A 14,020-nucleotide genomic window follows, 5' to 3' on the forward strand; every position below is an offset into this window, starting at 1 on the left:
AGATTTTGTTTTATGACTATAAATCTTGGTTAAGGGTGGCAAATTAACAGTTACTATGGTTTGTCATTTTCTAGACTGTGCTTGGTACTATTGTTGTTATTGATGGTCCTACATTAGCCAAGGTGAAACAGTAGCTGTGATCAGTTGTTTTTCCTTGTATGCCAGTACTGATGTTGTCTGGGGGTCGTACACAATGCCATAGTCCAGTAGCAAAGAACTGGGTGCTAGGCCAACCAGGCAACAACCTCTGATCCCTAATAAATTGGAGAGGCAGGATCTTGGGACAGACTCAAAAGCCAGCTACACCTACAAAACATCTCTGAAAAGTAGTTATGCTTTAAAGTGGCCTCAGTACTAGTGATAAAGTTACCTACCATAAATAATTTGCAAGTATAAACATAGAAAATGAGAAAGCATGGAAGAAAGATGCAACCCCAGACTTCCAGCTCACCCAAGGTAAGCCCAAGGGTCATTGAGGTAGAAGAAGCCAAAAGCCACCCATCTGAACTTTCTGAAATGGTAGCAGTGGAAGCAACAAAGCAGATGAATGTTTTCTAGAGAAAAACAAACAGAAATAATTACATAGAGATCTAAAGAGATGATGACCCTGATGAAGAGCACGATAAGTTAATCTAAAGAAAATGCAGATAGAAAAATAGAGAAGTTTAGAAAAGTGGTAGAAATCATGAATGCCTAATATAGGAAAGAACTGGTTTCAGTAACACAGATTCAAACAGACATCTGGGGGATTAAAAATTTTATTAAAAGTATATGCGGCAGACTCAACCGATGTGAGGATAGAATATGTGATCTAGAAGACAGGTTTATAATTAGTGATCATCAAATTAAAAAATTCTTAAACATAGCAGGGGACAATGAAAAAATCAGTCTAATACCTGCTAGATGATGCAAACAAGAATGACATAAAATTAATTGGAATCAATGTAAAATCAGAAGATACAACAAGGACTTTAAAAATCTGTTCACAGAAATAATAGCAGAAAACTTCCCAATCATGGAAAAATAATTTGACATGCAGATATGTGAGGAGTACAGAACTCCCATTAGCCATGATCAGAAAAAAAAAGAAAAGAAAAAAAAACTACATCAAGGAATAGAATAGTAAAGATTCCAGAAATTCAACACAAGAACAGAGTACTAAAAGCTACTAGAGAAAATAAACAAATCATCTATGCAGGAAAACCCACCAGAATCACATCAAACTTTTCAATACAGACCCATCAAGGAGTCTTGAATGAAGTATTTCAAGTGCTAAAAGAAAATAACCTCCAACCCAGATTGATGTATCCTGAAAAATTATCTTTCAAAATTGATGGAGAAATAAGATATTTCTATAATAAAGAACACCTGAAGAAATTCATGATGACCAAACCAGTATTCCAAAAAGTTCTGGAGGATATTCTACAAAAAGATAATGAAGACAACAATTTCATGATTTTTTTTTCTTTTTTGTACCGGGAATCGAACTCAGGCTCTTGCATTTAAGAGGCAGGTGCTGGAACCGCTGAGCTAAATCCCCAGCCCTCCATGAATTTTAATGGAGTGAATTCATCAGGCAAGGCAGGCACTTAAACAGAAGGGGCAGAGGAACATACAGGAAAATAATATGACAAGAATAAATCGATACAGATCAGTTATAAACATCAGTGTAAATGATCTTAATTCACCAATCAAAAGAAACACACATTGGCAGAATGCATCAGGAAATAAGACGCAATAACATGCTGCATACAAGAAACATATTTAACTCAAAAAGAAATTCATAGACTGAAAGTTAAAGAATGAAATACAATACTCCATGTGACAAGAACTCACAAAATGGCAGGGAGTTTTATTCTATTTGCACACAAAGGGAATTTCAAGCCATGACTGATCAGAAGAGATGAAGGTTGCTATATACTCGTTAAGGGTACAATCCAAAAGGTAGAGGTAACAGTCATAAATATAGGTGCACCAAATACCAGTGCATCCAACTATATAAAACAAACATTAATGGATATAAAAAAATCAGATAAGCACTAATTCAATTATAATGGGAGACCTCAAATGGATCAACTAGATAAAAAAAATCAGACCTGAACAAATGGATTTAGTAGATATCTACAGGGTGTTGCACCCAACAACAACAGAATACACATCGTTCTCAGCTGCACATGGGAGTTTCTCCAAAATTGCCACATATTCACCTATACAACATGCTTATGTAAATATAAAGAGATTGAAATTATCCCAGGCATATTACAGACCACAGGGCAATGAAATTGGAAACCAATGGCAAAAGAAAGCACAAAAATTATATAAATACATGGAAACTAAATAAAACCTTCCAGAACAACCAATGCGTCACAGATGAAATTAAAGAAGGAGTTAGATAGCTTTTACCATTAAAGATAATGCCAATACAACATACAAGAACTTATGGGACACAATAAAAGCAGTCCTAAAAGGGAAATTTACAGTGGTGAATTCCCACATCAGAAAAAGAGCAAACTCAAATAAACAACCTAATAGTGAACCTCAAGCTTCTAGAAAAAGAAGAGCAAGTTAAACCAAAAGCACAAGACAGGAAATGATTAAGCTCAAAGCGAAAATTAATACAATTGAAGCCCGCAGGGGCCCACCCTCTCACCGCGCACGCTCCACCCCTCTCCCGGGAGCTACAGGTGGTGGAGCGAAGGCCTCTGTCCTGATGGCCATCCTGGGGTCTGCGGCGGCGTCCGGGTGTCCTCCTCAGGTGACTGGAGCCGTCTGGGCTCAGCATAGGGAAGGTCATAAGCAATCCTTCTCTGCCAGGATTCTCTGCCTTGGAGCCAGCTGACTATGGACTCAAACCTCTACAAACTGCATCTAGATTGATTCCGTAACTTGGCTATTATGAACTGTGCTGTGATAAACATGGGAATGCAGTGCTGAAACTGTTAAAAGATGGCAGAAGAAGTGGTATTAGTAGCCAAATTTGATTATGTGGCCCAACAAGAACAAGAGCTGACATCAAGAAGAATGAAAGCTTATAGCTTCTGGATGATTCTAAATCCTGGTGGCGAGTGAGAAATTCCATGAATAAAACAGGTTTTGTGCCTTCTAACTATGTGGAAAGGAAAAACAGTGCTCGAAAAGCATCTATTGTAAAAAACCTAAAGGATACCTTGGGCTGCTGTATCAATCAAATGATTTAGGAAAAGCCACCCACAAAGATACCTTAGCCCTTGGAATGTTCCAAGCCAGGCATTGGAAAAGTGAAAAGAAAACCTAGTGTTCCAGATTCTGCAACTCCTGCTGATGACAGCTTTGTTGACCCAGGGCAAAGTCTTTATGACCTCAACATGCCTGACTATGTGAAATTTAACTCCATGGCTGAGAGAGAAGATGAATTACCATTGATAAAAGGAACAAAAGTGATTGTCATGGAGAAATGCAGTGCTGGGTGGTGGTGGGGTAGCTACAACGGACTAATTGAATGGTTCCCTTCAAACTATGTAACCGAAGAAGGTGACGGTCCTTTGGGTGACCATGTGGGTTCACTCAGAGAAATTAGCAGCAGTTGTCAGTAACCTGAATACTGGGCAAGTGTTGCATGTGGTACAGGCTCTTTACCTATTCAGTTCATCCAATGATGAAGAACTTAATTTTGAGAAAGGTGACATAATGGATGTTATTGAAAAGCCAGAAAATGACCCGGAGTGGTGGAAATGCAGGAAGATCAATGGGATGGTTGGTCTGGTACCAAAACACTATGTTACCATTATGCAGAATAACTCATTAACTTCAAGTTTTGAACCACCACCTCCACAGTGTGATCATCTTAGGCCTTCACTTACTGGAAAATTTGCTGGCAATCCTTGGTATTATGGTAAAGTTACCAGACGTCAAGCAGAAATGACACTAAATGAAAGGGGACATGAAGAAGATTTTCTCATCCGTGATAGCGAATCTTCACCAAATGATTTTTCAGTATCATTAAAAGCACAAGGGAAAAACAAGCATTTTAAAGTCCAGCTAAAAGAGACCTTTTATTGCCTTGGGCAGTGTAAATTCAGCACCATGGAAGAACTTGCAGAGCATTACAAAAGCACCAGTGTTTACAAGTGAACAAGGAGGAAAGTTATACCTTGTCAAACGTTTACCATGATACTGCTATTCAGAAGTGGCTGTCAATACAGCTTTGTCCTCATGTCACTGAAGACGGAGAAAGTGTTGGTCCAATCCTGCTTGATTGGAAGTTGCTGTTTCTAACTCTGTATGGGAATTGGTCATAATATGTAAATATGTTTGTTATCACGCAGCCCATACATATGTATTATATATGCAATGCATCAGCGTAGAACAAATTTCTTATCCTTGGTCTTTTATTTTACTCTTTTCTTTGCTATTTTTCTCTTTGTTTCTAATATTAAGGTTTTATATTTTGAGAAAAAAATCAAATAATGCAGATCAGAAATCTGTATGGAGAATTCTTTTACTGCCTCCTTTGTATTTCCTTATAAAGGCCCCTGCTAGTTCTGCCATAGTTTCTCTTCATATAAAATTATATCTATACATGACATATGCTAAAGTAAGTTTCTTGGAAAGTGTTATCTTTTCTGTGACTAAATAGCAATAATAAATGGAAAATTAGAAATTTAAAAAAGCAATCAATACAATTGAGACTAAGAAAACAATACAAGAATGAGTTGATTCTTTGAAAGATTAAATAAAATAGACAAACCCTTATCCAACCTTATCCAAAAAAAGGAAAGAATAGACCCAAATCCATGTAATTAGGAATGAAAATGTCAAAATCACAACAAATCCTGCAAAAATCCAGAAGAGCATCAATACCTACTTTGAAAACTTGTACTCTGGTAAGATGGAGAACACAGAAAAAATGGACAGAATTATCAAAGCTGACCCAGACAGGTATAAAATTCTAAATAACCCAATATCAGTCAAAGAAGTTGAAGAAGTAGTTAAAAACTACCAACAAAGAAAAGCCCAGATGTGGCGGGTTCACTACTGAATTCTACTAGAAATATAGAGAATATCTAATGCCACTACTCCTCAAACTCTTTAATGAAATTTAAAGGGAAGAAATATCCCCAAAGTCATTCCTGGAAGCAAACATTACGCTGACATCAAAACCAGAGAACTGCAAGGAAGAGAACTACAGACCAATCTCTTTAATGAACATAGATGCTAAAATCCTCAATAAGATACTGACAAACAGAATGCAAGAAATCATCAAGAAGATTACACACCTTGACCAAGTAGGATCCATACCACAGATGCAGGGATAGTTGAGCAAATGCAAACCAATAAATGTAATACACCACATCAACTGAACCAAGGACACAAAGCACATGGTCATCTCCATAGACACAGAAAAAGCATTTGAAAAAATCCAACACCCATTCATGATAAAAAAAAAAATCCTACAGAAAACTGGAATAAGAGTATTTATTTCAATCTGATAAGAGCCAAACCAATGGTTGACATCATATTAAATGGACAAAAACTCAAAGCTTTCACTCTAAATTCAGGAACAAGACAAGGATGTCCACTATTACCACTCTTCTTCAATAGAGTTCTGAAAACATTAGCCAGAGAAATTAGATGAGAGAAAGAAAAGGAATAAGGGTAGGACAGGAAGAAATTAAATCATCATTATTTGCAGATGACATGATCCTCTACATAGAAGACCCCAAAAGCTCCACCAAAAGGCTCCTAGATTTAATAACCAAATTCAGTAGCAGGATACAAAGTCAACATTCAAAAATCAATAGCACCCCTGTATACAAATACCAAACTCACTGAGAGAGTAATTCAGGAAACAACACTTTTACAGTGGCATCAAGAAAAATGAAATTCTCAGAAATCAATGAAGGTGGTAAAAGACCGTTATGTTGAAGACTACAGTACTCTGAAAAAAGAGATCAAAGAGGATATCAGAAGATGGAGATATCCCTTTTTCTTGATAGGCAGAACAATATGATGAAAATGGCCATACTTCCAAAACCGCTTCCTAGATTTAATACAATCCCAATTAAAATACCAATAGCTTACCTCACAACTACAGAAGCCAATCCTAAAATTTATTTGGAGCAAAAAGAGACCTCGAATAGCAAAATCAGTTCTGGAAAACAAAGACAAGGACATCACAATCCCTGACTTGAAATTATACTACAAAGCTACTGTGATTAAAAACAGCATTGTGCTGGCAAAAACGCCAGACTCAAGGATCAGTGGAACAGAACAGAAGTTGCAGAAACAACTCCAAGCACACTCAGTTACTTTTTCTTTAACAAAAGAACAAAACACCTTCACTGGAAGGAAGCCTCTTTAATAAATCATGCTTGGAAAACTGGCTTTCCACGTGCCAAATAATTAACCTGGCCTCATATCTCTCACTATGCACTAAAATAAAATATAAGTGTATCAAAGATCCAAATAGTAAAACAGAAACACTTAATGTGCTGGGAGATAGAATAGGTAAAACTCTTGATGACATAGGTGTAGGCAAAGCCTTTATGAATGAAACCCCAGTCACATAGGAAGTATTATAAAGAATCAACAGTTAGCATCACATCAAATTAAAAAGCTTTTTCACAGCAAAAGAAACCACCAACAAAGTGAAGGGGAAAAGTTTTAGCCAATAGTCCCTCAGGCCAAAGACTAATACTAGAATATATAAAGAACTCAAAATAATCAGACCCCTACAAAATTTAAAAACCCAATCCAAAAATGGGCATATAATAATAGCTGGGTCAAATGGGGCCTATAATCGTAGTTTTTTGAGGAATCTCCAAACTGATTTTCACAGCGGTTGCACCAGTCTACATTTCTACTACCAGTGGAAAAGGGTTCCTTTTCCCCACAACCCCACTACCATTTGTTATTGGTTGATTTCTTGTTAGCAGCAATTCTTTCGGGGGTGAGGTGAAATCTCAGCATTGTTTTAATTTACATCTCTTGAATGGCCAATGATACTGAATATTTTTTCATATATTTATTTACAGTTTCTACTTCTATGTCTGACAATGTTCATTGGATTGGGTATTCATCGCTGAGTATTTGAGAAATGCAAATTAAAACAACACTGAGATTCTACTCCAGAAAGAATGGCTATCATCAGGGATCAACCTGCTGCCTCCTGCCCTGCAAGCACAAGGTATCAAGTTTGATCCCCGGTGCAAAACAAATAAACAAACAAACCATAAATCAATAATAAATACTGGTGAGGCTATGGGGGTGGGGGAAATGCCTCTCCAGTGCTGGTGGGAGTGTAAAGTTGTACAACCAATCTGGAAATCAATATAAACTGTCCTCAAAAGACTCAAACTAGAGGTTTCATTTGAGCCAGCTGTTCCCTTCCTAGGTATCTTCCAAAAAGAGTATCACAGTGCATCATACCACAGAGATATAATGTGCACCCATGTTCATAACAGCACAATTTGCAATACATAAATTTTGGAAACAGTTAAGATGTCCACTGATGAATGAATGGATAAATAAAATGTGGTATTTATTACTTATTTATTTTTCATTAAGTTTATTGGTTCATTTTAGGTACACGGTACAGTTACAGTCACCATTGGGACCTTGTACCTTTACATGACATATTTTGGTTCTTATTTTTTCCCCATTTCCCTGCCCTCCCTTCAACCCCTCCACCCTTCCCTGTTTACAAAGACATTGCTTCCATGTTTTTCCTTTTCGCATATTTTTCTTTTCCCTTCTTTCCTTTCCTACCCTTCCCACTTCCCCTCCTTTTTTAGCCCTTTTCTCCCTATTTCACATTATCAATTACATAACTTGAACCTTATTTACACTTTTAGTTTTTCACACCAGAGAAACTATTCATTATTTGTACATGTGTCGTATTTATTTCACTTAAGAGTATGGCCTCAATATGCATCTATTTATCTATAAATATTTCCAGTTTCTCATTCTTTATGGCTGAGTAGTACTCCATTTTACAGACAAATAACATCTTCATTATCCAGTTTACAGTTAATGGGCAATTAGGCTGTTTCCAAGGTTTAACAATTGCAAACTATAAACCTCAGTGCACATATAACACCGTGGTATGGTTATTTTAATTCTTTGGGAAAGGTGCCTAGTAGAGGGATAGCTGGGTCAAATGGGACCTGTAATCCTAGTTGTTTGAAATATATCTCCATATTTATTTCCACAGAGGTTGCACCAGACTGCACTCCCACCAACAATGAAGAAGGGTTACTTTTTCTCCATAACCCCACCAGTATTTGTTGCTGGTTAATTTCTTGTTAGCAACCATTCTTTCTGGAGTGAGGTGGAATCTCAGTGTTGTTTTCATCTGTATCTCTCATATGCCAGTGATGTTGAACATTCTTTTATATATTTATTTACTGTTTTTACTTCTTTGAGAAATGTCTGTTCATTTCAGATGCCCATTTTTTAAATTGGGTCTTTTTGTTGGGGGGGGGTCTGCTTTTTTTTTTTTTTTTTTTTTTTTTTTTTTTTTTTTTTTAAAATTTTTTTTTTTTTTTTTTTTTTAGTTCTTTATATATTTTAGATAGTAAAACTTTGTCTGAGGAGCAGCTGGTAAAAGTTTTTCCCACATTGTAGGTTGTCTCTTAGCTCTGTTGGTTATTTCTCTTGCAATGCAGAAGCTCTTTAATAAGATGACATCCCAGTTGTTGATTCTTTGTGCTAGTTGTCGTGCTACTGAGGATTTGTTCATAAAGTCTTTTCCTATGCCAATGTCTTTGAGAGTTCTACCTAACTTATCTTCCAGAAGTTAAGTGTTTCTGTTTTAATATTTAGATCTTTAATTCACTTTGATTTTAGTTTAGTGCATGGTGAAAAATAGGTGTCTAGGTTTAATCTTTGGCAAGTTGAAATCCAGTTTTTCCAACATCATTTAAAGAGGCTATCTTTCCTCCAGTCAGGACGGTTGGCTCCTTTGTCAAAGATGAGGTAGCTGAGTGTGTCTGGAGTTATTTTTGTGTCTTCCAGTCTGTTCCACTGATCCTAAGGTCGGTTTCTTTGCCAGTACCATGCTGTTTTTATCACAGTGGCTTTGTAGTTTCAAGTTGGGGATTGTGATACCCCTGTCATGTCTCTGCTGCCTAGAATAGCTTTTGCTATTCTAGATCTTTTCTGGTTCCAAATTTTTGGATTGTTTTCTTTACTTCTGTGAAATATGCTGTTGGGATTTCAATTGGGATTGCATTGAATCTGTATAGCAATTTTGGAAATATGGCCGTTTTTATTATGTTGGTTACCTGCTACCCAGGAGCATTTCTTTCCATTTTCTTATATCCTCTTCAATCTTTTTTTTCAGAGTATTGTAATTTTCAGTATAGAAGTATTTTGCTTCCTTTGTTAGATTAATTCCTAGATATTTCATTTTTTGGATGCTGTTGTGAAAGGAACTGTTTCCCTAATTTCTCTCTCAGTGAGTCTGTTATTTGTGTACAAGAAGGCTATTGATTTTTGGGTGTTGATCTTGTATCCAGCTTCTTTAATGAATCTGTCAGTTATGTCTAGAAGTCTTTTGGTGGTGTTTTGGGGGTCTTCTATGCACAATATTATGACAGTTTAGCTTCTTCCTTTCGTATCTCTTTCTCTTGTCTAATTTCTGTGGGCAATGTTTCAAAATTATATTGAACAGGAGTGGTGATAGTGGACATCCTTGTCTTATTTCTGATTTTAGCATGGTTTTCATTTTTTGACCATTTAGTATGATGTTGACTGTTGGGCTTTCATAGATAGCTTTTATTAAGTTGAGATAAAGACTATCTATTCCACCTTTCTGCAGGATTTTTATTATGAATGGGTGTTGAATTTTGTCAAACATATCTATTGAGATGATCATATGGTTTTCATCCTTGACTCTATTAATAGTGTATTACATTTATTGATTTACATATGTTGAACCATTCTTGAATCCCTGGAATAAATCCAGTGTGAGTAGGGTATATGATCTTCTTGATGACCCTCTGTATTTTGTTTGCCACTCTCTTAGTTAGAACTTTTGCATCTATGTTCATTCGTTAGGGATATTGGCCTGTAGTTCTCTATTTTGGTTGGGTCTTCCCTGGTTTTGGAATCAAAGTAACACTTGCTAGATTTTCTTTTTTATCATGGAAAGTTGGAGTCTTCATTTATGTGTACTCCTCACTTATCTGTATGTCAAGTTATTTTGCTTTCTTGGAGAAGTTTTCTGTCATTAATTCTGTGAACAGGGTTTTTTATGTCATTTGTACTTTCTCCTGCTTTTTCATGGACTCCTATCAGTTTTATATTATTCTTCTTTGCATCATCTAGGAGCTGTTGGATTTCTCATGGTCCCTTAGTATTTTTAATAGATCCCTCTTTTCATGGTCACTGACCACCATTCTGTCTTCTATATTTGATATTCTGTCCTCAGATTGTCTCAGTCTGTTGTGTATACTTTCAATAGAGTTTTCTGGGGTTTTTTGTTTTGTTTTGTTTTGAGACAGGGTCTCACTATGTAGTTGAGACTGACCTGGAACTCACTGTGTAGCCCAGGATGGCCTTGAACTTACAACAATCCTCCTGCCTCAGCCTCCTGAGTGCTGGGATTACAGGCATGAGCCACCGCATTCCACTTCAATAGTTTTTAATCTCCTGTATATCAATTTGAATCTCTTTCATGGTTTCCATCTCTTTCCTATGCTGGGCATTCATGGCTTCTATCATGGTCCTGAACTTATCTATTTTTTATCTGTTTCTGTTCTAGAATCTCCAATCATATCTTTCATTCTGTTCACCATCTCCATAGTTATCTGGCAAATTATTTCTGTTTTGAATTTTTCTAGAGCCTCATTCATGCTCTTTTTACTTCCTGTGGTATCAGCTCAGGGTGTCCAGATGGTTGATTATCAGATTTTTCCACTTCATTTTCCCCAGAATTTGCCTTTGGTGAGCTGGAAGTCTGTGTTTATGCCTTGCTTAAATGTTTTCTCATTTCTATTTTTGTTGTTGGTACTGTCCTTGGTTTAATTCCTGGGTTAATAGTTTGATCTTCCACATATAGCTGGTCTTTAGGGTTTGAGTCTCTAATGACTCTGAGACACTCTTTTTCATTATACCAGAAAGACAACTGATTAGATCAATCATAACACCTTAGCACAAGTGATATAATCAGCAACATAAAAGCTTCAAGCATAGCTTTAAAAAATGACAATTTGTGGTAGTAAATTAATCTATCACCTTTAACCATGTGAATTAAATCAAAATTGAGGACCAGCCCAAAATATGGTTATAGTGAATAAACTCTTCAACATAGCAACTTTACCCTTCAGGATGGGGACTTAGAAGAAGTTGGGGAGAGAAGGATAGATAGGTAGAAGGATATGGGAAGATTAGAAGTGAGGCCAGAGGACACAGGAAGATCACACAAACTCTAGGAAACTGTTGAAGACAAAAGGAAAAGACATAATGAAAGAACAAAGACAACAATAGAGCAACCTAACAACAATAGGGGAGCTAGAAACTGTAGTCACTTTCCTTTGAAACTAATGACAATTGAGAGAAGGAAAAAGAGAAGAAAAGATAAAGGAAGAAGAAATCTGAATTAGGACAGGAACAGGAACAAAAAGGGAGATGAAGAACAACGTGGGAGAGCAAGAGAGTGAGTGAGAGACAAAGAAAAGAGAAAAAAGAAAAAGAAGAAAGAAAAAGGGAACAATTTGAAAAAAGTAGAAAAAAATAAAATTAAAAATAAGAGGAAAAGAAAAAATAACTTTAAAATAAAAAATAAGATGAAGGGCCTCCTTCAGGGTGTCTCTGCTGTCACAATAGACAATGTAGGAAGCATTGTGTGGATCTAAGTCAATTATTCTCAGCAAGCCATCAGCAGATCCCTGAGATTCAGGCTGATTTCTGGCTGCAAGGCCCAAGCTGAGCTACCTGACCTCCTCAGGGTTGAACTCTGCAAGGTTCTACTGCAGGTTCCAGCTGCCCTTCCCCTGAAGAAAGTCCAGGTTCTGATGGGAGGTGGTGATCACTGCAACTTACTATCCACGGTGGTCTGGTGGGCCTTTATTGCCGAGGTTCTCTTCACTTTTCAAGTGGGCTTCAGTTTTCATCAAGGAACCTGAGAGAGGCCCTGTTTCTGCTCTATCTTCTGGAGCTCAGGACAATGGCCTTTAGGACCCCCTTTGCCTCTGTGACGTGGACCCAGGTACCAGCACAAAGAGGAGGCCAGAGGTAGGGGTGACTGGGGCTGTTGCTGTAGGGGCACCCACACAGCTCCACTCCTCACCAGTACACACTGCTCAGAGACGGGGGGCAGTGGGGGGTGGGGTAGCAGCCTATCTCCATGCAGCTCCACTCGTCCTCACCAGTCTGTGCTGCTCAAAAATGTGGTATTTATATTCAGTGGAGTACTACTTTCTCACAAAGGAGGGTAAACTTGCGGAATTTTTAGGTAAATGGATGCACCTTGAGAATATAGGGGAAATCAATTGAGCACTCACATTTAGATATTGCATTGTCTCTCTGGTGTGAGAGAACCACAGTGTAAATAAGGACTAAAACAGACGATAGATATTGGAAAGTAGGAAGAATTTGTTCAAATGGGAAGGGGAACAAATGAGTGGAAAGGGAGAAGCGAAGGGAGGGAATAGGGATAAAAAAAGAATGGATAAAAACAATAGAAACAAAGTTTTGTTAAGTGAGAGAGGGGGAAGGATTAAAAGGAAGGGAAAGGAATGGAGAAAAGAATTAAGATATAATGTGTACAAGTACAAATTCCCTATGATGAGTGTGATCATTATGTATATCAAAGATCTTCCAATAAAATTAGTTTTAAAAGATAAGAACATTTCTGAGTGCTCAATATAAAATTCTGTACTTACTACATAAATAAATACTTAAATGTCATTAGTGTATGTTTTATAAAATAAGACACTTTGAGAGAAGGTAGTTATGCTGGATGGGATCCAGATATAGAGAGGAGAACTGGGTTCACTGAAGCAGAAAGGGATTATTACACTGTAGAGAAAAGGTGCAATGGATGAAGATACTTCTAGGCCAAGTTTCTAGCAACAGCCTCAAAGCAGCAGAATTCTTAATTCTTCTGTGCTCATTTCTGTATTCATGTCTTTGGCAAAATCATTTGATTGGTGAAACAAAATTGCATTTGAGTCCCTAGGTTCAAAGGAGCCCAGGAAACGTAGTTTTGATATTTCTAGTTTGTGCAGCACAGAAACGCACACAAAAGGAGGGTGAGGTTTGAGTGGCCCGACCCAGCGTGCTTCCACCGTGAAAGAGAAGAGTGTTACTCAATTGCCGAGAGAGTCCTGTTACAATCATTCCAAACCGCCATACTGGTACAGGGGCATCTGGAATGTCTGTCCCACATCTCAGTGTGTCAGAGACGTGGCTGCCAGTGATGGGCTCCTGGGCAATGGCTGGGTCACGTGGGCTCTGCCTTTATCGACGGATTGATCTGCTGATGAGTTTGGAGCTCGGTGGGCCGATTGGGGAAGCGGGTCACTGGGGACGTGGCTCTGCAGGGTGCATTTTGTCCCTAGGCCCTTCCTCCTGGGCTCCTTCCCGCTCCTCTCTGCTTCCTGACCGCGGTGAGATGAGCACTTGGGCCCCGCTGTCCCCACCATTACGTTCCGAACTGGCCGAGAAACAACGGAGCCACCGCCTTGCGTGGAGGGAGGGGCGGGCAGCACCCTTTCGGGCTGGGCTCGCCTGGGTTGACGGGCTGCAGCTCATCCCTCCTTCAGCCTGCGTTTCAGTTTTCGTGCTCCTTCTGGACCAAACATTTCGGGGAAACTGCCGGTGCACTCTCGGGATTTCTCCTCCCATTTCTGGATGAGGTCGATGCTTTTTTCGCCACCTTCTGAACAGGTTCTTTGGATTTTCCTCCACATGTTTTGCTTTCTTCTTTGCTTTGTCCACCCGCGGTGGCGGACAGTCCGGGCAGCGACGTCTGACGCGCGACGCCTTCTGCCGGCTCCTGGCTCCGAACTCGCGGCTCCTCCGCGCGCCTCCACGA

At 38.4% G+C, this 14,020-nt stretch overlaps 1 protein-coding gene and 1 pseudogene across 1 annotated transcript in view; both read left to right on the forward strand.

Moving 5' to 3' along the window:
• The first annotated feature begins 2,921 nt into the window (after window positions 1-2,921).
• On the forward strand, window positions 2,922-4,150 carry LOC104874398 (annotated as a pseudogene).
• Window positions 4,151-13,402: 9,252 nt separating this feature from the next.
• The window catches only part of LOC104874399, a 33,685-nt gene continuing 33,067 nt past the window's right edge, over window positions 13,403-14,020 (forward strand). Inside the window, exons 1-2 of the mRNA XM_033766910.1 lie at window positions 13,403-13,803; window positions 13,873-14,006. Of these exons, the coding sequence (XP_033622801.1) occupies window positions 13,403-13,803; window positions 13,873-14,006 (535 nt within the window). The remainder of the gene's footprint in view (window positions 13,804-13,872; window positions 14,007-14,020) is intronic.

The sequence above is a fragment of the Fukomys damarensis genome, unplaced genomic scaffold (genome assembly GCF_012274545.1).
Source record: "Fukomys damarensis isolate Sample0158 unplaced genomic scaffold, DMR_v1.0_HiC HiC_scaffold_21, whole genome shotgun sequence".
Taxonomy (NCBI): Eukaryota; Metazoa; Chordata; class Mammalia; order Rodentia; family Bathyergidae; genus Fukomys; species Fukomys damarensis.